Here is a 26,832-nt window from a genome sequence, read left to right on the forward strand (position 1 = left end):
ATCTATAACATCTCGTTAAAATAATGGACAGAGGAATGTCACATAAGCACATTAAGTATTCATCCACTAATATCGCAAAGAGTAATTTTTCGACAATAGTTACAAGCAGATATAAAGTAAAAATGCTGTAGAATCTATTTGTAAATCAAATAAATGATACATGTGGGCTGTCTGCATGGAAACATTGATTTCTGTAAATAATAAACTTTGCCTAAATTCCTGCTTTGGTGTTTGCATCAAATCAAACAAGTCCATAAGGTGATAACCAGCAAGATTGAAATTCAGCTCTAGGTACAGAGTTAGGAATCATTTTTTATTTTGTGTGTGCCTATTTTCCAAAATTAAAGAAATTGTATTCAGAATGGTGCAACAGTGAGCTATTTATACTTCATAGGAACATTTCTCAACCATTTAAACATTATTGAGATTTTAGCACACAAAACAAATTCACAAATTTCTAATTCTATTAAATTATGAGTATATATAAAGGAATCTTTTCTATTTGCTAAATATGCTCTATTATATGAACCAAAGAAGAACAATAGAAGGAGGCCATTTGTACCATTGGGGGGAATTTTAACCCTCATGACAGGCGGGTTAGTGGCAGGTGGGTAGGTTAAAATTTCAAAAATCTGAAACCCGACTCCAACCCGCCTCCAACAAGCTCATTTCCGGTTTTCACAGAGGCAGGTTTGGGTGTGGCCAAGTAATCCGTTCTCGAGAGGCGGGTCCATCATTATCATATGTTAATGAGGGACCTTTCATGAGATTTTGGCAGCGATTTGAAATTAACACCTCCAGCAAGGGTTTCCCAGGATTTGGGAAACTCTTGAGTAAAACAGAGGTGAGATTGAGTGGCACTTCATGGGGATGGTTAAAAGTCAGGTGTCCCAATGTGAATAAAGGCTCAGTGCTCACAGCTGCTGTCTCAGTTCCCTACGGTAAATGGTTTGCTGAGAGATCTTGTGGTGACAGACGCATTGGTATAGTTTGGAGATGTTCACACAGAGAACATCAGGAAGGGTGGTACCATGGCTGCTTTAGTTTTGACCTTGGACGAGGAAGACAATTCCACTGGGAGCTGCCGTGATGCTTTCATCCTGCGGCAGTCGAACATTTATACAATATTGGAAAATGTGAGGTTATGCACTTTGGCAGGAAAAATCGGAGAGCAAGTTATTATCTGGAAAGTACTGCAGTACAAATGGATCTGGGGGTCCTAGTGCAAGAAGATCAAAAAGTTAGTTTGCAGGTGCAGCAGGTGATCAAGAAGGCCAACGGAATGTTGGCTTTTATTGCGAGGGGGATAGAATATAAAAACAGGGAAGTATTGCTGCAGTTATATAAAGTATTGGTGAGACCGCACCTGGAATACTGCATACAGTTTTGGTCTCCATACTTAAGAAAAGACATACTTGCTCTCGAGGCAGTACTAAGAAGGTTCACTCGGTTAATCCCGGGGATGAGGGAGTGGACATATGAGGAGAGGTTGAGTAGATTGGGACTCTACTCATTGGAGTTCAGAAGAATGAGAGGCGATCTTATTAAAACATATAAGATTGTGAAGGAGCTTGATCGGGTGGATGCGGTGAGGATGTTCCCAAGGATGGGTGAAACTAGAACTAGGGGGCATAATCTTAGAATAAGGGGCTGCTCTTTCAAAACTGAGATGAGGAGAAACTTCTTCACTCAGAGGGTAGTAGGTCTGTGGAATTTGCTGCCCCAGGAAGCTGTGGAAGCTTCATCTTTAAATAAATTTAAAACAGAAATAGACAGTTTCCTAGAAGTAAAGGGAATTAGGGGTTACGGGGAGCGGGCAGGAAATTGGACATGAATTTAGATTTGAGGTTAGGATCAGATCAGCTCGAGGGGCCGATTGGCCTACTCCTGCTCCTATTTCTTATGTTCTTATGTTCTTATTCCCGACTTCTTCATACCTGGAAGCAGACTTAAGGGGTGGCTGCTAGGAGACAAAGGATACCCCCTTCAAACTTGGCTGATGACACCTCTGAGAAACCCCACCAATGGTGTGCTGTGGTGGGAGCTGCAGATGGACAACAGAGAGGAGACCAACAGCGAGGGGAGCAACTGAGGGGCTGAGTTTGCAGGAGGCATTGCCTACCTAACAGGGTGTACAGACAGAGGCTCAGCTTCCTTAAGCTCTCTGAAGGTCAGTGCTTCCAGGGCTCAGATTGACACGTCAAGTTGTCACAGACATCTGCAGTCTCCTAGAAGAAGAGCTGCTCCCTGCTGGACCTGGTGACCACGCATTATCAGTGGCCGTGAAAGTCACCACTGCCCTCAATTTTTTGCCCCGGCTCCTTGAGGGTGCCATCGGAGACAGGTCGAGAGTCTCCCAATCGACTGCACATAAATGCATAAGGCAGGTGATGGATGGGTTGTTTGCCAGGGCTAGGAGTTATGTCAACTTCCCCTGTGATGACAGTGGCCAGAATGAGTGGGCACTCGGATTCGCATCTCTGGCTGGCTTCCCACAGGTACAGGGTGCCATCGATTGCACACACATGGCAATCCAAGGACCACCAGATCAACCAGGAGTATTCGTCAACTCATTCCATCAATGCACAGCCAGTGTACAACATCAAGAAAAGGTTCATGCAGGTCTGCGCCAGATTCCCTGCGAGCTGTCATGATGCTTTCATCCGGCGGCAGTCCAACAACCGCGACCTCTTCGTATCTGGAAGCAGACTTAAGAGGTGGCTGCTAGGATACAAAGGAGACCCCCTTCAAACTTGGCTGTTGACACCTGTGAGGAACCCCATCAATGAACACCAAGAGCAGTACAAGGAGAGCCATATCACCACCAGATGTGACATCGAGCAAGCCATTGACACATCACTCCTACCTCTCTGTTGGGAAGCAGCTTGGTACAGATCAGTGACCCGATGTAAGGCCATGTATAAGGTATCTGTCATCCTATTTAAGGCAACAGACATGTTGGCATCCATAGTCTGCACGGCGGTGGTCAGGGCCTGCAGGGACTGGTTTGTTAGCTGTGACTGAAGTTCCACAGAGGCAGTGACTCTCTCCATGGCAGACGTTCTCGCAATTACCTGTGACATCAATTCATAAATGTTGAAGCTGGACTCCTCCAACCTCTCTGCTATTGTGAACAGTGTGGGTGGCACAACTGCCAGTACCTCACAATTTTTTTGCTGTCCCTCTCTGATTCTCCTTTTCATCGATGGCCCCAAGGTTCAGCATCTGTGTCCAGCTGAGCAGAGCTTGGAGGGGATTGCACCCCCCAACACGAACTCTCCACCGATGTCCCTGCCACCACTCTCTGCTCGTGCTCACTTGTGAACCGTGACTCACCAGGTGAAAACCCAGCCAGCTGTCTAACTGGACCCACTGAAGTGCGAGTAATTGTGCTGGTACCTGGTGGTACGACGGTGCACACACAGAAAGAATTAGGTCCTCTGAGGAATCAACATCAGGAAATAAGAATGTAAGAACATAAGAAATAGGAACAGAAGTAAGCCATACGGCCCCTCGAGCCGCTCCGCCATTCAATCAGATCATGGCCGATCTTCGACCTCAACTCCACTTTCCTGCCCGATCCCCATATCCTTTATTCCCCTAGAGTCCAAAAATCTATCCATCTCAGCCTTGAATATATTCAACGGCTCAGCATCCATAGCCCTCTGGGGTAGAGAATTCCAAAGATTCACAAAACTCTACGTGAAGAAATTCCACCTCATCTCAGTCTTGAATGGCCGTACCCGTATCCTGCGATTATGCCCCCTAGTTCTAGCCTCTCTAGCCAGGGGAAACAATCTCTCAGCATCTGCCCTCATAATCTTACATGTTTCAATGAGATCACCTCTCATTCTTCTAAACTCCAGAGAGTATAGGCCCATTCTACTCAACCTCTCTTCATAGGACAACCCTCTCATCCCAGGAATTAATCTAGTGAACCGTCATTGCACTGTCTCTAAGGCAAGTATATCCTTCCTTAGATAAGGAGACCAAAACTGTACGCAGTAATCCAGGTGAGGTCTCACCAATGCCCTGTACAATTGTAGTAAGACTTTCTTACTCTTGTACTCCAACCCCCTTGCAGTAAAGGTCAAAATGCCATTTGCCTCCCTAATTGCTTGCTGTACCTGCATACTAACTTTTTGTGTTTCTTGTACGAGGACACCCAAATCTCTCCGAACACAAACACTTAATAATTTCTCAACATTTAAAAAATATTCTGTTTTTCTATTCTTCCTATCAAAGTGAATAACCTCACATTTCCCCACATTAAACTCCATCTGCCACCTTCTTGCCCACTTCTTGACTTGTCTATATCCGTTTGCAGACTCTTTGTGTCCTCCTTACAGCTTACTTTCCCACTTAGCTTTGTATCATCAATAAACTTGGATACATTACACCCGGTCCCTTCATCTAAGTCATTAATATAGATTGTAAATAGCTGAGGCCCAAGCACCGATCCTTGTGCCATCTGACTAGTTACAACCTACCAACCTGAGAATGACCCGTTTATCCCTACCTCTTTTTTCTGTCCATTAACCAATCCTCTATCCATGCTAATATATTACTCCCAACCCCATGAGTCATTACCTTGTGTAACAATCTTTTATGTGGCATCTTATCGAATGCCTTTTGAAAATCCAAATATACTACATCCACTGGTTCCCCTTTATCTACCCTGCTAGTTACATCCTCAAAAAACTCTAATAAATTTGTCAAACACAATTTCCCTTTCATAAAACCATGTTGACTCTGCCTAATCATATTATGATTTTCTAAGTGCCCTGTTACCACTTTCTTAATAATGGATTCGAGCATTTTCCCGACGACCGATGTCAGGCTAACTGGTCCATAGTTCCCTCTTTTCTCTCTCCTGCTCTTCTTGAATAGCAGGGTAACATTTGCTCTCTTTCAATCCACTGGGACCGTTCCAGAATCTAGAGAATTTTGGAAGATCATAACCAATGCATCCACTACCTCTACAGCCACCTCTTTTAGAACCCTTGGATGTAAGCCATCAGGTCCAGAGGATTTGTCGGCTTTTAGTCCCATTAGTTTGTCCAGTACTTTTTCTCTAGTGATATTAACTGTTTTAAGTTCCTCACTCTCATTTACCCCATGGTTCCTCACTATTTTTGGTATGCTTTTTGTGTCTTCTACTGTGAAGACAGATACAAAATATTTGTTTAATGCATCTGCCATTTCCTGATTCCCCATTATAATTTCTCCTGTCTCAGCCTCTAATGGACCAACGTTTACTTTCGTTACTCTCTTCCTTTTTACATAATTGTAGAAGTTCTTAAAATCCGTTTTTATATTTCTTGCTAGTTTGCAGACTGCTGTTCTATGCTTGAAGGCCCTGGAGGAGAGAAGAAACGGCTATGAATTAGTACTGGCAATTTAAACATGTTGCCACTCAGCATAATTACACTTATCATATTTCACTTGTTGCTGAAATCAAGTCAACATGACTGAGTCTTGTATAAGATGTGGGTCAGAGATATTTAATTACGTCACCAGGCAGCTGCAAAGTCCCAGTATCTCCATCTCCGATGATCAGGGACGCAGAGACTGATCTCCATGGCCTCTTCCTCAGGTGATGTCAGCTGCACTATCTGTGGTGGGCTACCTCCAGTCCTCTCCCTCTCCCTTGTGTTTTGTGCTCACTTCTCCTTCAATGGGGGAACAACAGACCTATGAGTAACTGTAAGGCGTGTGTTCACCCGATGGATGCAGTGCATTCAGTGACCGTGACTATCAGGCAGATGCATCACACTGCTTAAGGATTGGGGTGAGTGGCAGTAGTGGATGGATAAATGGGGAGGTGAGAAATGCATAGCAAGTGAACGATGGGTGCTCTTCAAACTTAAGTGGGTGTGAGGAGTGATGTGATGGAGTACACTTGATAAGACAGAGTGAGAGGGTGGGTGTGTGCAATACAGGATGCAAGTGAATCTGCAAATGTACTCACCTTTGCTCAGCTGGTTAGGTAATTAAACCGCTTCCTGCACTGGATCTAGGTACAGGGCACAATACTCCCCCTCCTCAGCCACCTCCAACTATGTCTTCTTGGCAACAGCAGCTTTCTCCTTCCCATTGCTGGGGAAGATTATCTCCTTCCTCAGCCACCTCCAAACATGTCTTCTTGGCAACAGCAGCTTTCTCCTTCCCATTGCTGGGGAAGATTATCTCCTTCCTGCTCCTTACTGCACCCAGCAGTACAACAAGAGATGCGTTGCTAAAAAGGGGTGCAGCCTTTGACCGTCCTGAGTCTGTCTTTAAACTTCGCCGGCTCATTAAACAACCTTGTAACTCATCCAAATTCCATCTTTGAATTGGCCCTTTAAATAGTCGAGTTGAGATCACGTCATGCGGGTTTGCATCACGCCCGCTGTCACGCATTGGAGACACGAACCCAGAAGTAAAATTATAAGTAGGTAGCCATGTTGAAATTGGACATTCCGATGCGATGAAATTTCTTCCAGGTTTCGTGCCCACTATCACCCACCCCCCTGCTTAGAACTCGCCTCTGCGTTATTATTGGGCCCATTGTGTGTGCCAGCATTTTGCTAGAGCAATTCAAAACTATTCCCACTGCCCTACTCTCTTTCTCTCACCTTATACCTTCCTCTGCTTCAGATGTTCATCTACTCCCTTTTAAAAGATGCAATAGTCTTTGCCTCAACTATTGCCTGCGAGGAGGGAGCAATGGATGAAGCACTGAGCACAAGTGAGGATAAGTCAGTGGAGATGGCGGTGCAGGAGCCAGAATCTGATGTGCTGGAGAGCCAGTTGATGTCCTTTCTTAGTTGCAGAACCCAGGAATTCAGACCTCAATGGGTCTGCTTATAAAAGAAGGGTGCTATCTGAGCATGATCATAGAACCATAGAACCCTAAAGCAAAGAAGGAGGCTATATGGTCCATCGTGTCCGTGTTGGCATGTATTGGTTCTTTACCAGAGCAATCCAAAACCAATCTCACTGCCCTGTGTTCCTCCCTAGCACTGTGTCTTCTTCAGCTTCAAATATTTATCAACTCTTTCCTTAAAAGATGCTCTCTACTCACTCACCTGCTCCCTGTGACAAATCATTTCATGCTCTAACAACTCAGTAAAGAAATTTATCTTAACCTCCCTCCTCACTCTCCTAGTGATAATTTTGAATTGATGACCCCTTATCATAGGCTCCCCAACAAGAGAAATTAGTCCTTCCACATTCACCTTATCAAAACCCTCCTTAATTTTACAAATGTCTGCCAAATCTCCTCTGCTCCAGTGGAAATAGTTCCAGTATCCCAACTCTCTCCCTACAACTACTGTTTCTAATTCCTGGTAGCATCCTGGTGAATCTAAGCTGTATGTTCTCTATGCCTTCAATTTCATTTTGAAAATGGGTCACCCAAAAAACTGCACTCAGTTCTCTAACTGAGCCTAACCATTGCCTTGTGCAAATTTTATCATAACCTCTTTGTTCTTGGACTGTATACTCATATTTATAAAGTCCAAGATGCCATTAGCCTATTTATGGCTTCATCTTGCTGCATTCACACTGTCAAGGAATTATGTGTTTGCACCTCTAGGTCAGTCTGTTCCTCCACACTCTTCAGCAACTTTCCATTGAGCTGATACTCCCATTTCTTGTTTTTCTCCCAAAATGCATAACTTCATACTTCTTCACATTAAATTGCATCTGCCACCTGCTTGCCCATTATGTTCTCCTAAAGGCTGTTAGAATCATTATTGTTATTTGCCATCCCCAAGTTTTATGTCATCAGCAAATTTTGATATCGTGCTCCCTACATCCAAATCATCTGTGTAAATTGAGAACAAAAGTGGAGATGGCATTGACCCCTGGGATACACCACTTCCAACCCTTCTCCAATCTGTTACAAGCAATTTTGTGTTACACCAATTAGCTGATTTTTTGGTAAGATACCTTCCGTGGGACACCTTATCGAGTATCCAGTCACTTGAATAATGCTCTGTTATCTACTATTAAAGTCAAAGCACATCATTCCACTTTGGTGTAAAAAGAATATAGGGGATGTGAGGAAGGTCAAGTGCTGCTGAATCTATTTGACATATATTGCATAGTTTGATTTCAACCCATTCGAGAATAGGAGGCAAGCAGAAAGACAATAGCAAGGGACAATTTCATCTTTACTTTACCGCCCAATAGCTAGTCATATAATAATGTGATCCATGAGCAATAACAATAAGATCTTTCACACTTGTGCGATCATCACCACATACATTTTCTCCTATCTTCCGAAAGGCATGCTGATAAATACCATAATGAGGTAAGGCTACTTGTAAACCATGGAAAATAACAAAGAATGCCACTCTATCCCTGTTAATGGGCTAGCCTCAATTTACTAGCTCACCATCCCTGAAACTAGCTGGTACTGACCTTTTTCCTACAAAACATAAATGTTCATATCTCAGCCTTGGGACTCTCCATTTCTCACTGACTGATTAGACAGTGAGACGCCTCGGCCTTACCGAGTGTCTCAAATTCAAATTTGAGAAGACTGACTTCCTTTCCAATTAGAGAAGTTAAAAACTTGACCTCTGGATCTCCCCTTGGCATGAGGGTCACGGCAACACATTGCCTGGCCATCTAGAATTCCTGCTGAGCTCTGTAAATGGGTGTGCACATCTCTTAAAATGAATGAACAAACTCTATTGTGTCAAATGTTGCGGCATGCAACAAATACAATTGCATTGGCTACATTGTCTGGTCCCATCTAATTAATCTAATACACATCCCAAATACGAGTTAGCTCCGTTTGGGCTGAATTTAACTTAATAGCATTCACCATAATATAAATTCAACATAATATAAATTTTGCAATGTGGCATAAACACTAAACTCAGGTTTTAAAACTCTGTACATTGTAGGAGGAAGGTAAGAAGTTCTACAATTTTAATACAAGAAAGGTTCTGATGAAGAGAGGTTAGGGTTAGAGATAAGGATCACTAATTGGGTATCAATCTTTATCCTGATTTCCATCCGAGAGATTCTGGACAATGTATACGGGAATAGTGTTCAAGTCTTGGATGGACTTGGGCTACGATGTTGAGAGTTCTAAAGGGGACCAAGAATGAAAAGAGGAAACTGAGCTTTTTGGAGGCAGCTTCAGTAATGGAGCAGATGTAGAAAATGGTAGAAAATAGTGCTGGAACCTGATAGTGGAGAAGTATTCTTTGTGTTAAATAGCTTGGAACCTATCTTCAAAAATTAGATTGTAATTTGCCTTATTACCTATCCTCAACAATCAGAGGCATGGCAAGATGCATATCCTAAACTGGAGAGATCTGTGTCCAAGATCACTTCTCAACAAAACTAATGTAGCCTTTATGTTTTTTAAAAATTAAATCTCGGGATGTGGGCATCGCTGGCAAGGCCGGCATTTATTGCCCATCCTTAGTTGTCCTTGACAAGATGGTGGCGGGCCTTCTTTTTGAACCGCTGCTAGCTGTTTGAATGGCTTGCTAGACCGCTTCAGAGGACAGTTAAGAATCAACCAAGTTGGTGTGGGAATAGAGTCATATATAGGCCAGACCCGGTAAGGACAGCAGGTTTCCTTCCCCAAAAGACATTTGTGAACCAGTTGGGTTTTCACCACCATCCGACAGCTTTGTGGTCACTTTTACTGGTACCAGATTTTATTCCCAGATTCAATACCTACTATCCTATTTCTTAGGTCACATTTTGAAGCCACAATAAGCAAGTGTCACTTCTAATGAGTAAGATTTGGCACGGCTAGTTAGCAGTAAATCCTTTCAGGCCTCGCCAAAAATAAGTTCTGTACCCCCCCATAAAATAGTCCATTTAATTGGGTTTCTCGAAAACTAGAATTCGAAAACCTCCATGCCTATAAAAAGATGAAGAAATTATAAATATCGAGATTCTCTCAATATGGTCGCTTAATTTTGAACTAAAATAACTTTTTGTTACAATCAAAAACAGTAAAAGTGATCAAAATAAAAGTCCTTAGAATTTTTTCAAAGTGAATTTTATGTAAATCAGTAGGTTTATCTGAATTTCAAGAACATTTTTTAAAAATGTGGAAAATATGCCCAGACCCTTAATCTGTAGGGGGAGGGAGGTGTATGTTTGCTCTAGTCTGATATCCCCACTTTCATGTGGATCTTTATTGATGATTAACAGCTTGTTGTGGAGGAGGGGAGTGGAGTGACCAATACTCGGAACTGCGGTACTTGGCAGGATTGAAAGTCTAATTGGAAAAGTTACGGCGATGTTCAGCAGCGTTTGGTACATTTTCCAAGAACAGTAACAATGAAACAAGTTGCAACTGACGGAACAACTTTTCGGAAGAAGGACTATCCCGTGACAGCGCTGGCAAGACTTCTTATTAGAGCGAAGTTTGGCTTTTGAGCTGGTTTGTGGTTATGGAGGGTGCAGAGCGGCGTGATGCTCCCACTGGGGAAGATTTCCTCTTATACACTATCGAGGAGGAAAGGTCGAGCTTGATTTCTGGAGGTAGTTCCCGGGATCCCTGTTTGGAGAATGGCCTGGAGGTGGGGGCACCGGGAATCGATCCCCCGCCAGCCCAGTCGGCTGAAAGACAGTCTTTGGACATAAAGTCCCTGGACAAGCCGGCTACAGGAGTCAGCCGCACAGACATGGTACCGGACTCGGACGGTAACGGTTGGAGGTTTTAATTTATTTCCTTTTAAACACTACCCTTTCATTGCTTTGCCCAGTGACTGACTGGGAAATGTAATAAATGATAATAGAATTAGAGCGCTTAAGGACGACCTTGATTATTTGTTAAAGTTGGAACTCTGTGGAATCCAACCCTTTTCATATTTTTTAAACTCTCAAAATTGCTTAATTGTGCAAAAATAACATGGTAAGTATTAAAGAATACAGCGTGTGACACAGGCCACGAATAGCTGCAATACTGTGTACTCTGATCAAAGCCTTAATGTAAATACCAAGCAACAATGAGCCCTATCGCACCCCACTTAGTACTACCCTACCCTTCAGCCTATTTTTTTTATCCATTCTCAAACTTTACCCTGAATCCCTACACCTTTTGAACTTACCTAGTCGCCTCTGATTTGGAACTTTATATAAAATGCCTTTTGGAAATCTAAATGCATAATTTTGTAGGGTTTACCACAGTTGACTTGGGTTCTCACCTTTCTCAAAATCAAGGAGGTTGGTCAGGCAGGACCTTTTTCCTTTCTGATTGCTGTTAACCTTTATAATCAATCCCATTATTTTGTATGGAATTAAAGTAAGACCATTAGGTTTGTAGTTTTGTGTGTCTGTTTTGACACTTTTTTAATACGGGCACCACATTGGCCTAATTCCAATCTACAGATACCTCTACCCAGTGTCCATTGACTCCCTCATAATGATAATCATTGGCTCACAAATCTGCTTCCTTCTCTCTTTCAGCAATGTGTAATAAATACCATTTGACCCTGGAAATGTACTTGTTTAAGACTTCCATCTCATTCATATCAAAGTCCTGAATTTTTCCACGGTACTGTTATTTTTGGAAGGAGGGAGTGTTGTTTGTGTCTTCCCTTGTGAATAGTTTGAGGAAGTAATCATTCAGAATTTTTACTATTTCATGCTGATCCTCAGATTAAAGCCAGTTTGCATCTTTTAATATTCTGACCTCCTCTGTAACAGCCCCTTGTTATTGTGGTATCCTGCTAGTCCTACAGTACTTTGTGAAATATGCTGTTTGCCTTTATTTGACACTGTTGATTCATGGCACTGCCACCAGCAACTGGTAAAATCAAAATCTTGCTGCCCTGTCAGAGCCTGCCAGTCTGCATGTAACGGGGCAAGGCAGACTGAAGCCGGGAGGGCAAACCAATCTTGGAGAGGGGCCTCAAACAGATGTTAGTCCTCTTATTTGCGCATGCTAGGGGCCTAATGCTTGTTTTAGGGGTGGGTAAAGGATGCATTTTTTTTGCCCTTAAATATGGCGGGCGATGCACTTCTGGCTGGAAATGCGTGCACTCTTCCTGCCCACCGTAACGGGGCCTTAGTAGTCCAAGTAGTGTCCAAAAAACAACCAATTTCTAAGCTAATGCCTGTTAAAATGTTAGGGTTTCTATCAATACTGTTATTTCAAGTGGAAGCAAGTAGGATTAGAGAATGGATTGTCAAATTGAAAGAAATATCTTGGCTCTGAATTTCTGCAGGTGTTCTCCAGATCTCTCGCTGTAACTTCAGCAGGAGATCGGCTTGTCCCTCGGAGAAATGGCATAAACACCTGAAAACATGATAACTCTTGCGGAAATTCAGGGCCATTATTATGAAGGTACTAGCTGATCTCCTGTGTTGTTGCTCATAGATAGTAGCTAAACATCACAACCGTGCCCCATACTAAGATGGGGTCATTTTTAAACTACATTAGAGATAGAAAGAAAAACAGCAAGTGCTGGTAATCTGAAGTTAAAACAGTAAATGCTGGAAATACGTTAGCAGGCCTGTAGGCAAATGAAAACAGAAAAGATGGGTTAGCGTTTTGGGTGACAAAAGGATAACTTTAGTGCTCCTTTGCTAAAAGGGAGCTGCAATACTGTGGTGCCAATTGACCTGTATTTGTCCTAAAGTGTCAACACTTGGAAAAATTAACCCAACTTTTGCTTTTTCAGATGATGTTGTCTATTTTCAACATTTTCTGGTTTGATTTTGGATCATCTCACATCTCTTTAATTATCATTAATAGGATGTCAATTACTATATCAATGTTTTTGTTTGTTGCATGCTTTATACTCAAGTCACAAGGAGGACGTGCAAAAAAAAACCTCTAAATGGAGGTGGACTCATACAAGCATCATGGTATTTACTCGGGAAGCCAGTGGCAAGAGGGAAGATTATTATCATCATGGTAGCCCTGTTCTATATTTGAAAGGAGTATCTCTTAGGAAAGAGCTAGAGGAGGGTGCAGTGTGCAAAAATACATTGATGGAATATGACGGTACGTGGTCAGAAGCACAGGAAGATTCGGAGCAGAAAAGTTTAGGCAGGAGAGAAGAAGATAGAGTTTTAAAAAGATGAGAGGAAAAAGAATATGTTACAGCTACTTTTACATTGCACCGTATCTGTTCTATTTTAATAATGATACAAGTGGGATCCATGTTTCTGGTGCTTGTCCCCCTAGTTACTAAGACACACACCCGGGTTCCCTAGTTACGAGAAGACACACTCGGGCACTCTAACGATAGCTGAAACAAATTAGTGACCCAGTTTGGCTGTGTCAGGGATTATAGATTAAAATACAGGGAGGCTGTTCACTCTGGTCTATGTAATGAATACATCTTGCTGTTTTTAACCATGTTTGTTTCATATGTTTTCTTTTGCTCTTTTGTTTGACACTCTTTTCTCCTCTCTCTTTGAAGGTGTTGACTTCCTTCTAGGATAAAATTCCAGATAACAGTCACACCCTAATAACTTGTCAAGGTCCATCAGCATCTGTGAAGAGAAAAGGCAGCTTAATGTTTTGGATCAGACCATGTCAGAACAGAACTGACAGTGCTACACCCAAAACATTAATCTGTCTTGTCTCTTTACAGATGCTGATGGACCTGCTGTTTATTTCCAGCACTTTGATTTTATTTCTGATTTCCAGTATTTGCAGTTTTTTTTTATTTATACCTTCTCCAAGTGGCCATTCTTCATTTGTGATCCTAGACTGTGGTGACAGGCTACTTAACTGTTGGGGCACCACAGCTAAGTCCAGTCATGTTTTTGCCTGACATCCACATGTGCATTACCAGCAGGGGTAACAGGATGGTGATCAGAAGCAGAAACTTGGGTTGATTTCTCCTCCCTCACCCATGGGCACTGAAGCCCATACAAACATCCCTGTTGCCTCCCTAGTGAAGACTAGCTAACCCAGCACAGACTGGGCTCCAAGTTAACATGTTTACTTTTGGTGCAAGGAGATAGCTCAGACATAGCTGACCCACAGATGAAAATCTCATCCTTGGGATTTGTCCAATGCTGACATGTTTTCTTATAAGGCACATCGCAATTATGAAGGAAAAGTATGCAGGACTCTTAGTGTGAGAACTCCTGTTCAGATGGAGGAATCTTCCATGTTAGCAATGTTGACATTCTAGGCAGGATGTGTCTTGCCTCTGATAAGGATGCAGCTCAGATTCAGATTGCTGCCAGAGCCTGGACACTGTCCAATTAAGGAGCAGTAGAAGAGACAGAGATAATATTTAGAAATTTGAAAAATGACTAATAATGAATTCAATTTGATAAATATATGGAATACTTCACAACAGCAAACTTGTTGTTACAAGGAGTGCACTATAGGGGTAGATTTCTAATTCAGTGCTCCTGACGGAGAGCCTCTATAAATCTCGAAATTTCTTGCTTGGATAAAGAAACTCCAGTGACAGTAAAAGGATGTTATGAGTAGGTTGTAACCAATTCATGCCAATTTATTCTGTTTTTTTGTTGGCAATTGTTCGGGCTAGGTTGGACCTAAACCCAGGTTTTTGAAGATAGTACTGAAATCCTCTGATGTTTTCCTTTTTTTTCCCCCCTTGCCCTCTCTTCCCTTCCTCCACTTTGTCATTCTTCACCCCCCCCCCCACCCCCGTCATTTTCTCTCACTCATTCTCTGGTTCCCTTTTTCTCCTCACCGGCTGAGCAATGAGCTTCCAGCATATTGGAAGTGAGTGAAAGGGTTAAAGTAAAAAGGGTGAAGTAAGTGTTGATGAAAGTTTAGATTTGTTTAATAAACACGAAGGTTTTGTTCAGTAGAATTCAAGTTAATCATCAATGTCTGTCAAGAGCAAGATAAGAAGCTGAAGTACTCAGTGTCCACAGGATAGATGTGTATCCTCTCCCTATAGTCAGCAAAATCTGAAAACATTGTTCAGACTGTTGGAGGCTGAATTAATACTGGGTTTGAACTTTGCCTTTTAGCAGAGTTACATGGCAGATAAGAGTGAAATAGCAGCAAACATTTGGGTTTGGTCAATTATGGTTCAGAAAGACCCAGAATTTTGGTACTTGAGAAGCTTGAATCCAGGGCTTTAAGATCACTAGACTTTCTGGAATCAAATGTACAGTAGACCACTAGCTCTTGGACACTTATGACTATAGTTTTACATATAGGACTTAAAATGTAAACAATATTGCTACCAGATTTATATTGTCTGTTGTGTACTACACTTGGCTGAAGTATTAATGGACAGTTTGAAATTTGATTGCCAGGGAATACGAACATATCCTTCCGTCTTCTCCTCCTCCTCCTCTCTTTCTCTTCCCCTTCCCCCCCCCCCCCCCCCCCCCGAAACACAAGTTACATGTGATTTGAGTTGATGCCCTATAACAACTTTTCCCTCCATGTAATTGTAGTAAATGGATATGGTTGAAAATAAAAACCTAAAAGTTGTCATTCCTGTGATTTCCTGTACTGCACTAAGAAATATCCATGGAAATGGTCTAGATTGACTGCTCTTAATGATGTTTGAAAGCACCTGCTTGGCCTCATTGGAATATTTTGCATTATCAAAAGAAAATATTTTAATACTTTTACTGTTTATATTTTTTAAAAAGTTGCAATAATTGTTCTGAATTAAGTAAAGTTGTGCATAAGTACATATTGGAACTGAAAATCCCGAGCTGACAATCTGGTGTAAGTGCCAGGATGTGCCTGTCCAGGGCCTCCAAGAGGCCCTGCCAAAGTTCTTTGGAGTCATTGGGAGGTCTTGTCACCAGAGGCACATCTCCGATGCCCACCTGCTGAAGGCGGCTAGGAACCTGGCCAGAGTGAGCCAGGTCTGCAGGAGGGTGTCGGGACATGATCGGACCAAGATGTTTTGTCTCACTTGGCGTACCAGCAACCAATGCTCTCCCTGGCATATCCCAGGCTGGGGCCATGGGAATTCATGACCTGGAAGTCACCATTCCTTAGCCACAACCCATTCTACGCTGCAGGAGTTGTTGGCTGATTCCGCAATCAGGTGCTCCTGAGGGGAGCACTCGTCCGGAATCGGTCCTTTAAAATGCACCAAGACACAATCTCAGACCAGGAGCTTTTTTTTTGACAACCTACTGCTTTATTACTCAAAAGGCTTCCTGTGGTTTAAAATTAATTTAATAGCCACATTTTAAAACTGTACATACCACTGCTTCTGATCAGAAACCACTAAATAATTATAAATTGCAAACTTTTCAAATCAGCATGCCTTTCTGTATTTGTGAAATATCAAAAAATTGCAGACTCCACATTATTTGTTCCCGGAAAAGCATCCTTCCATTCATCTATAAAATCCTCAGGCTGCTGGTCTGATCTGTCACGCAACTTAGTGGAATCTGATACAGGCTCAGCAACTGGAAAGCAAGCAGGCCCAGGTGAACACTAAATATGAAGTATAGCCCCATATTTCCTTGGAGCCTAGGGTGGAGTACTGAAGTAAAGAGGGGGAAGGCTGATTGGAGGCAAGAAATCGAGTGGGACCTGGAAATGCTGGCTCTCTGCCCTGAAGGCTGGGAATTCCTGCTGGGGGGCGGGAGCAGGCGGATGATACAACAAAGGCTTGATGTGTAAGAAGGTGAGGTTGGTGTCACCCATTGGATTTCCCACACCTTGTCTCCTGAGCACTGATCACTACTAGACACTGGCAAGATACTGGTGTCCAGGTCAATGGACTCGTGGAAGTGGGATCCTCAGTGGTGTTCCAGGCCTGCCATAGCTATGGCAGTGGAGCAGGATCGAGACATTTTGGCCCCCATCTCTTTAAGTGACAGGAGTGAGTGTGGAAGCTGAAATTTGGACCTTTTTGTAAAGTGACTGGTTGGATTGGGTTAGGCTGCAACAGGTTTATAATACAGCCTGACTGGGAAAACTGCAAGTATCGTTGCTTTAGAGATGAAAAGAAAAAAAAAGCAAATGGTAGAAATTTGAAATTAAAAGTGCAAAATTCAGAATATAGTACATCCATCAGTGCCCTATAAAGAGAAAAGATAAAGGCCAATTTCATGAAATTACACTCCTAAAAGGGAGCCTTGCCCTCCGGAGCACAAATCAGGAATTTGGACATATGATAACCACAGTTTTCAATCCAAATTGTGGGAGCATTTGGCCGATTTCCTGCTATAAGCTGCTGGTGGGCGATGCTTTCTGCTGGGATCTGATGTTGTAAAATTGGCTCTCTAGGCTGGTATTTCAGGTGTAGATCCTTTTGTTGAATTGTGAAAAATTGTACCATTTACGGTGCACTGTTGCTGCATTTATGAGGTGTTAAACGTGTTTTGAAGGATAGTGCAGATGTCTGACATGCTCTCTAATTCGATGCATTCTAGTACAGGGTCCGTTAGAAGAAAATGAAGCATCTTTGTCGCTTCCTGAAGAACCATCACATGATTCAACAGGCATGGGAAATTGGGAAACAGGTAAGAATGACCCACAATGTATAAAGTAGCAGTTACATTGTGTGTACTTTCAGTGAAACATCATTGAAAGGAGTGCAAATCAGCATGTTACTGTACACTGGAGTTCCACTACAATGTGCCATGGAGTAGAATGTGGGTTTGTGTCTGTGTTTCATCACCTGGTGATTTTCCAATCTCAGTTGTGCTGTTGTGAAGAGACATGAGGTGAGATTTTCCTGTGTCTGTGCCCAGGCACACTAGATCTCCTCGTCACAGTGAATATTGGGCCGGTTAGTACGCATACCTATAAAGGAACCGACCCGATTTTCCTCCATTTAAAACAATGGGGGATAATCAAGTGTGCTCCGACCTGCCCAGTTTTCCAATATTCATTGCAGCCAGGAAATCCAGTCAGTGTGCCTGGGTGCAGATACAGGAAAATCTCCCATATAGAATGCAAGCCAGACATTTTCCATAGGGAGTGTGGGATAGTAAGATGGTAAGTTATTACAGACTGTACTAGTGTAGCATTTGGTTACAGAGCAGCATTGGCAGATGCTTGAGACCAAGTGGCTTGGCTGCCTGGCTTCTTGTCCAAAGTACAGTGCACAATATAGGTAGATATGGCCCTGGATTCTTCCCTGAATTACTGGGTGGTAAACAGAGGATAATGTGTACTTAAAAGCTCCTGCCTCAAATCTATCACAAAAAAAGCACCTGAATTTTCCTCCCAAAATAACCGTCATTCCCTTTTAAGGCCCACAACAATCCAGTTCTGCCACTTTAAATTGAGTCAGTCGTTGCTAATCTCTCATCCCCATTCATCTCTCTTTCTGCCTCAACCCACACCAAATAATTACTGCTACTATAATAGTTTCAGTAAGAGCTGCTGCAAGCTATCCTTCAGGTGGATACCACATTGAGGAGGCCATTTTAAAAATTAATTCATGAGAAATGGGCATCACTGGCAGGGCCGATATTTATTGCCCATCCCTAGTTGCCCTTAAGAAGGTGGCCCACCATTACCTTCTCGAACCGCAACAGTCCATATGGTGAAGGTGCTCCCACGATGTTGTTAGATAGGGAGTTCTAGGATTTTGATCCAGCAATGATGAAGGAACGATGATTTATGTTCATCGGGATGTTGTGACCTTGGAGGGGAACGTGGAGGTGATGGTGTTCCCATGCTCCTGCTGTCTTGTCCTTCAAAGTGGTAGAGGTCGCGGGTTTTGGAGGTCCTGCTGAAGAAGCCTTGGTGACTTGCAGCAGTGCATCCTGTGGATGGTACACACTGCAGCCACGGTATGCCAGTGTTTGAGGGAGTAGATGTTTAAGCTGGTGGATGGCATGCCAATCAAGCTGACTGCTTTGTCCCTGGAAGGTGTCAAGCTCCTTGAGTGCTGCTGCTGTAGCTGCACCCAGTCAAGCAAGTGGAGAGTATTCCATCTCACTCATGACTTGTAGCTTGTGGAGAGGCTTTGGGGGGGGGTCTGAAGATGAGCCACTTGCCACATAATACCCAGCCTCTGACCTGCTGTAGTAGCCACAGCATTTATGTGGCTGTTCCAGTTGAGTTTCTGGTCAATTGTTATCCCCAGAATGTTGATGGTAGGGGACTCAGCAATGGTAATGTCAAGAGGAGGTGGTTAGACTCTTTTTGAGATGATCATTGCCTTGCACTCGGTAGCGAGAATGTTACTTGCCACTTATCAGCCCAAGCCTGGATGTTGTCCAGGTCTTCCTGCATGCTGGCACGGACTGTTTCATTATCTGAGGAATTGCAGATGGAGCTGAACACTATCCAATCATCATTGACCAGCCCCACCTTTGACCTTATGATGGAGGGAAGGTCATTAATAAAGCAGCTGAAGATAATTGGGCCTGGCCTTGAGAAACTCCTGTAATGTCCTGGGGCTGAGATGATTGGCCTCCAACAAACACAACCATCTTCCTTTGTGCCAGGTATAACTGCAGCCACTGGAGAGTTTTCCCCCTGATCCCCATTGACTTCAGTTTTACTAAGGTTCCTTGGTGCCACACTCGGTCAAATGCTGCCCTGTTGTCATTGGCAGTCACTGCCCTTCTGTGCTGTGATTGAAGGTCAGTGTGTCTTTGCCTGCATAGCAATCTTTTTTAGTGTTTTGGGGATTGATCCAGGACTTCTGCAACTGGTTTTACTCAGCTCTGCTCAAAGCACTGCTTAGCACGCTAAAACAGGGATTTTTCTATGGGAGTATCTTTATTCTGATGTTATGAAGAGGAGGAAGATGAAGACATAGAATAGGCTAGGTTGGAGGCTGTTAGAGTCCGGCATTCTTCCCTACTCGTAGATACTCATGAGGGTCCACAGACCAATAAGGTCTTATTTAGGCATCCCTACGGCATGAGGAGATTGCAAAAGAAGGGGAGGAAGTGGAACAGGAGATCCAGCAGCCTGCTGCTGGAATAAGCACAGCACAACTGGTAAACTTTCAATAAAGGTTGAGTTACCAAATGAAGTCACTTAACATCTGCCTGTTCTTCCCACACTCTTTAGAAAGTATCTCACTTTCTAAGACTTCTGCCAAGTCCTTCATAAGACACTTGTCTACAATTCCCCTGCCATAACCCAACTCCTAAAAGTTGAAGATGTGGAGATGCCGGTGATGGACTGGGGTTGACAATTGTAAACAATTTTACAACACCAAGTTATAGTTGAAAGTTGAAAGCAGACACAGAAATGAACTCAATTCTATGTTATCAAAATATGTTTACTTGACAAAACATCTCCCTTTCTACGACTACTTCTTACACAGTGACCACCCTTTGTGCCATTTAACGTACTTTACCTCCTAATTTACTACCACAAAGTTCTCCCTGAATGGCATGAGTTTGGGTAATGGGTGGCTGAGATAGTTCCTCTGGAGCCTCAGATGCCTGAGGTGACTCTCATCTCAGGGTAGCTGCTGTCCCAGAAGGATGCAGGGCCCATGTCTGAAGCTCCCTCATGTGAAGGCATTGGAGGGGACCTTAAGGAAGTGGGTTCATTTGCCACTTTCTGAAAGGGTGACCTCTACGCTAATCCTTGCAGCCCACTGGCGCTGGGCACAGGCTTGGCAGTGCTACTGGTTGGTGTCATCACAGACCTAATGGTCCCAATGAGCTCTTGGAAGCACGGTAAAAATATTCTGTTCAAAGCATCAATCTTTAAGTTTTCACTGCACTTCTAACAAAGGAACACCAGGGAAGAGTGAGCAGATCTAGGAATTTGACAGCCACTATGATAGTGTAAGCAACTTCCCTGAAAGGAAAACTGTGGGCCTCTCCTCCCTTCGGGTTGGGGATGAGAGCCAGATGCAGCATGAACAATCCTCTGCAGATGGAACTAGAATGGGTTTGTCGTCTGGTTATTTGGGGGTGGAACAGGGAGTAATGAATCGTTGGGTTGCTTTGGAGGAGGTAAAATATAAGTTTAATTTTTTTGGTGCCAACATGAAGGACCCATGAGTGCGGATGCCATTTTTAATTTATTTCTCAATTTAAGATGATGCCAAGCAAGCAACAGGACCAAATCCAAGCTGGGCAAAATATACTTTCCAGAAAAGTGCAGACCTCTGGGCATTAAACTAACTTTTGAGGCTGAAACAAGGTTTTAAAAGAGGGCCAATTATCTATTTACTCTAAACATCATAGGGACCCAAAGACTCATGAGGACTTTAATGCAGGAACAAAAAAAACAAATACTCCACAGAGCTGCAGAACTCGAGGTAAAGAACCATTTAACAGATTTTTGAAGCTGCGTCGGGGTGGGGGTGGGGGGGTACTGATACTGCTATTTATTTCTCTATGGCAATGGGGACCCTAGGGCTCATGAGCACTTCCAAAATGAAATTTATGCTGCACAGAGGTACAGGCCAGAAGGCAAACTGAAAGAAACACATTTAAATTGAGGAATATTGAAAATACCTTAAAGCTGAGACTGTTTGCAGGGGATGTCTGAGTTTTGGAGAAAGCAGAGTCGGGAATCGGTTGAGGGACGACTACAGCGCCACCAATGGAGAAAGTACGCATTGCAGGCATTGCCTGTCTGAGAGTTACAGCTCGCGCCCCCCACCCCCCCCATAACCTCGTCACGCCGCCCACTCCCCCAAAATTTGGGAACCTTTGCTGCAGCAACTAATTAATATTGAGATGGTATTAAAATTGCTGTGAATACCAAAAGATACGCAACATTCACATCATATGTGAGAGCGGCAATGCACAGAAATGGCACCTTATTAACCATGGCAGTTTGTAATTTGAAGAACATCCCCTGGACCATCTGGATATGCCACAATATCACTCAGGATTCCGTGGCTGGAGCTGGGGTAGTATGAAGTAGATTGCCATAATCATACAAGAATTCCTAATGAGGGTCAATGTAAGTGGTAAGATTTGCCTGCAGGTGTTTGGAAATAGGATGATTTTTCCCCCAACCTTGGAAGGTTGGAGGATCCATTTTTTCCTTTTCAAAATAGCATACAGATTTAACAATGTTGCAGGGTTGATTTCTGACACATTACTAATGAGGAACGCATAGCCTTGTGACAGTGCAAGTCTTCTGAAAATATTCTTTTCAGCCCCAGCCTGAGCTTCAAATAACATTTGGACTCACATTTTGCTTGTTCTTGGCTTGGTCACTTATTTTCACAGATCAATGTGCAGCAGCAGAACACTCTGGGAGTGGGGGAGTGGGGGGGGAGGGGGCAAAGGAAGAAGGAAGGCAAAAAAAACCCCTCCATAACCACTCAGCTCCACAGAAATGTAGCTCCGGTTGATGGATCATGGAATAGCATTGAGGAAGACTGTAGAGGTCATTTTTCCAGGCAACCATTTTTTTCAAGGTGAATGTAAAGTGCAGAAAGGATATCAAGGAAATTAAAAAGTGGGTTAAAAAATATAAGGGGCAAAAATTCTTGGCACTGGTCTGCTAGCATAAGTGCAGCGGTGTGGGCGCCAGTGACTCCTGCACTGACCCCACTGGAGAATTTGGGGTCAGGACAAGGATACGTAATAACATATGTTAGGTCTCGCAGGAAACAATTAGTAGAAATTGGCTGTGCATACAACAATTCCCAGTGTAAAACGTGAGTGATTAGCAATGTAAATACAAACTATTTGTATATATTCAGTAACACATAAAGGTGCAACGCAATAACTTTGTGGGAGTAAATTCTTTGTGTGTGTTTGTTTGATAGATATTTTACTGAAACTGATAATGAAGAGACAAACAACAGGACTTCCTGATATTCAGCTACAGGACGTGCTGAGAGGAAAACTGCGCATTCTAGAGAATGACTGTGGAGAGGTTATAGCCCTCCTTAAAGTAAGTCACAGTATAGAAGATTTTCCTCTTCGCTGCACACCAGCTGTAGCAAAGAAGAATAGGGAATGGGAGACCTGTTCTGTTAGGTCTCCGTCCCCACTACGCAGCCCCAGAATTTCCTGGGGAACCCCAATTGAGTGTAATTGGGCCTGCACCTGCAGTAGGCACAGGCCCAGCATTAGTATTGAAATGAGACGGGTGTTCCTGGTTCTCTTGCTTCACCTCCCAACGTGTCCTCCCCTGGGGTGCCCAAACTCAGGTCCCCCAAAATGCTGGCAGTGGAACTCTCACTGAGACCCCCTGAGGACTGGAATGCCTGATGGGGGCCCAGGAGCAACTGAAGAATGGAAGGAGGTTGCAGGTAAGATTATTTTGTTACTTGTGTTTCCAGGAAGACCTTTTTAGGCCTTGGGGGCCTTCCAGCTGCTGCTCTTTTTTTCTAATTAACTGACCACTGCCCCTATGCTGCCTTGCTTCCTTCCCCCCCCCCCCCCCACACCCAGTTTTTTTTAAGCTAAGCAGCAGAGCCAATATACCTTTCTGCTCGTGCACTCACTACAGTCTTCAAATTATTAATTACTCAAACTATATAAAACTTTGTCAAAATCACTTATTTTTCTTACTTCGTTCAACCTAACTCGGTCACCTGTTATTTCCACTCATTTTCTACCTCGCCTCTTCCCTCTCCACCTCCACCCACAAATGTCTTTCAATAAACTATTTGGGTTTCCAATATATATTCATATTAAATAAATTAACTCTTCCAAACAGTCCTTCGTACTTACCTCGCACATCATCATCTTCCAAGTTTCCTTACATTACACCCAATCCCAAACATCACAGTACAAAACCGCCAATGTTCTCCCACTACCACACCGGAACTCTACTCCTAATCCCAGGCCATGCACCATAAAATGAACAAAATTACAGTTCTATTTCATCCATACAAATACAATTTATTACCTATGAATGTATTCACCAACATGAAACAACAAATGCAACTGCTAACACACCACACACAGGCACAACCTCGTAAAACTTGCACATTACCAAATGTAAGAACACAAATACACACATAACAGCCCTACTAACTAAGTTCTTCTGATGCCATTTAAATTTAAAAATATCAATCATTCAGAACCTGTACTTAAACAATCCCATAACCCATTCTTTTGACAATTTCTCCCATATTTATGTTACATACAAAGTATGTAGTATTCCATTCCACACTAATTCACCAACATCCATTTCAACATTAAATTCCTCTTCATTCCTTGCCCAACAATCAACCAACATAATCGACAGTTATCACCAATTCACACACTAAATCTGACTCTATATCACACATACTTTCATGTACTTTATACTATTTCTCCAGACATTGCTCTCACCTCATATCTGTTCTCACGCTCCTGATAACATTGTATAACACTACTATACTTCTAAAATATCCAACTTGCCGTGGGCATAGCCACATCGCATCCATTTGAGTGTCTAAGACTATATATTGGCAGGCTATCCAATTTGGACACTTTTTTGAACAATGTTCAATGAAAATGCCAACCATCGTTATACACTTGGACACAGAGCTCTAATGCTGGCCTACATTTCTTGCTTTTCAAAAAGTCAGTTTTATCAGAATAAGTGACATCACTGCATAACCCAGGAGCACTGAGGTCAAACTGTAGCATTGCTACCACCACCCCAATTTAGCACAGTAGAATATTTACCTATATGGTTCAGTTTCACACTGGACAGTGAAGTGAGCCAATAGGGAACTTTATCAATGGTGGGGGTAAATACATGACTACACAGTGATGAATAACTGAGACTAATTTAATTTTCAGTGAGAATTCCAACATCACATTTAAAATGGAAGAAAGAACTTGAATTTATATAGTGCCTTTCATGTCCTCAGGATGTCCCAAAGTGCTTCACAGCCATTGAAGTATTTTTGAAGTGTAGTTACTGTTGCAATGTAGGGAAGCATTACATTGTTACAAGTTTTTGAATAGTTAATAAAGCATATATAAAATTTTGAGCCAGATTTTAGAGAATTATTGCAATAAAGAATTGAGATGACTGTCACAACATATTAATATTTACAATTGAGTGACCCCTGGCAATACAAGGAAGTAAGTAATAAGTATGGAATATTGCAAAGATTGTTGCTTTTTCAATTTCATAAAGGCTATTGATTATTTAAATATGGTCCAGCAATAATTGTTTAGTTTTCCTTTTTTTTTGTTAGTATCATCAACTCACGAAAAATTGCTGATAATTTAACATTTATTCAACATGGATCCTTTTTAAATGCCTCACAACGGTGTTACTTGCAGCCAGGAGGGAGCGAGGGTTTGTGTCCATTTAACCCGCAGGCTATTGGTATTAGTATATGCATACTGCGCATTTGTTTCTTCAAACACAATTTGAACAGCCGGCAATGCAGAGCATGCCAGAGCTTGAAAAGTTAACGGGATTGCCAATCAAAACGTTTGTTTCAAGAGAAATGTCCACAGTGCACCTTCCTCCAGCTCTTTCCAGACTTAAGAGCTCAGGAAGACACGAGAAACGAGACTGGATGAATTTTGTGCTAGTTGAACATCAAAAATAACTTTTTATGGCTAATTTTTCTAGAAAGGTCCCTTACATCCGTAGTTTTCAAACTTTTCTACGTGGGAGACTCGTTACAAATGTTGACCTGTTGCTCAGGACTCCCTACAAATAATGTCAAACCCCTGGGGACCCCTTGTCCTAAGTTCTCAATGAGAGTGTTTGCTATCCAAAGGAAAACAGTGCTATCATATAAAACATTTTATTAGTATACAGCGGCAGAAGTAATGTGCTTGTAAGTCAAATACTGTAAAATATAGAAATCTGATGATAGATGGATAGCAATGTCATGACTTTACAGACCCCTGGAACCGTGTCAATTTGAAATCCTATATCGGACAATGAAAAAGAAACATCATTGCTGGCAAAATCCAGCCACAAGGCAACTCTTGATTGATATGATTTCTCTTTTTTTTCCTCTTATAGCCTCCTCTCTACACTTAATGTTAATTTTTTTTTAAAGTGTAATTTCATTGCTGATTCTGTTTCCTCTGCAACTTACCTTTCTGAAGCAAATATGGATTGGTCTAAGAATATTACACTCTGTTATCATTCTGCAATATATCTGTTCCTTTGTAGCCACTTCATTCAATGTTTTTTCCATTATTTCAGGAGCTTTCAGCCAGGCTGCTGTCTATACATAGTGACCAGGACTTGATTGTGATCACTTTTAAAACATTTGAAGAAATTTGGAAATTTTCAACATATTACTCACTAGGTAGAAACATTTGTTCTTTCAATGTAATTTGAATATCACAGATGTATGTGATTTCTTTGTAGTTTGCCTTTAATTAAAACTTCTCACATTCTTCGTAAAGCACTGACTTATGGGGTAGGAGGGATCTTCTAGATGGACGGGTTGCACCTCAACAGAGCTGGGACCACTGTCCTCGTGGGGCGGTTAACTAATGCCATGGGGGAGGGTTTAAACTAATTAATTTGGCAGGGGGTGGGCACCAGGATGAAACATCAGAGAGGTGAAACCAGGTGTACAGAGGACTGGGAAGGGCAAGTAACACTAGAGTCAAGAATACTTCAGAAATAGGAGGGATCAGACAGGGGGCAAGTGCGAGGCAGTCTAAGATGAGAAAGGAGTGCATGTGCATAAATGCATGTAACATGGTAAATAAGTTTGGTGCGTTGCAGGCTGAAGTTGCCAAATGGGACTATGATATTGTGGCAATAACAGAGACCTGGCTCAAAGAAGGGGAGGATTGGGTACTTAATATTCCTGGCTTCAAGGTAATCAGGAAAGATAGGGAAGGAAAGAAAGAGGAGGGGGGTGGCAGTATTGATCAAAGAAACTATAATAGCATTGGAAAGGGATGATATAGTTTAGGGATCAAAGACAGAATCTATTTGGTTAGAATTAAGGAACAATAGAGGAGCTATTATGCTACTGGGTGTATATTATAGGTCACCAAATAGTGGGAAGGAGAGAGGAGCAAATTTGCAAGCAAATTACAAAGATGCAAGAATGA

General features: G+C 42.5%; 1 protein-coding gene across 8 annotated transcripts in view; it reads left to right on the plus strand.

Moving 5' to 3' along the window:
- Positions 1-10,195: 10,195 nt before the first annotated feature.
- Positions 10,196-26,832, plus strand: part of LOC137326337 (SH3 domain and tetratricopeptide repeat-containing protein 1) — a 61,760-nt gene continuing 45,123 nt past the window's right edge. For 3 of the 8 annotated variants that reach the window (XM_067991372.1, XM_067991378.1, XM_067991363.1), the window contains exons 1-4: positions 10,196-10,674; positions 17,326-17,415; positions 22,611-22,738; positions 25,964-26,069. In XM_067991372.1, the coding sequence (XP_067847473.1) occupies positions 10,416-10,674; positions 17,326-17,415; positions 22,611-22,738; positions 25,964-26,069 (583 nt within the window). In that variant the 5' untranslated portion in view covers positions 10,196-10,415. Of the gene's footprint in view, positions 10,682-17,325; positions 17,416-21,074; positions 21,141-22,610; positions 22,739-25,963; positions 26,070-26,832 lie in introns of those variants that run through there. The other 5 variants (XR_010964175.1, XM_067991327.1, XM_067991335.1 and 2 more) reach the window with 5 other exon arrangements.

This window comes from Heptranchias perlo, chromosome 1 (genome assembly GCF_035084215.1).
Source record: "Heptranchias perlo isolate sHepPer1 chromosome 1, sHepPer1.hap1, whole genome shotgun sequence".
In the NCBI taxonomy this organism is placed as follows: domain Eukaryota; kingdom Metazoa; phylum Chordata; class Chondrichthyes; order Hexanchiformes; family Hexanchidae; genus Heptranchias; species Heptranchias perlo.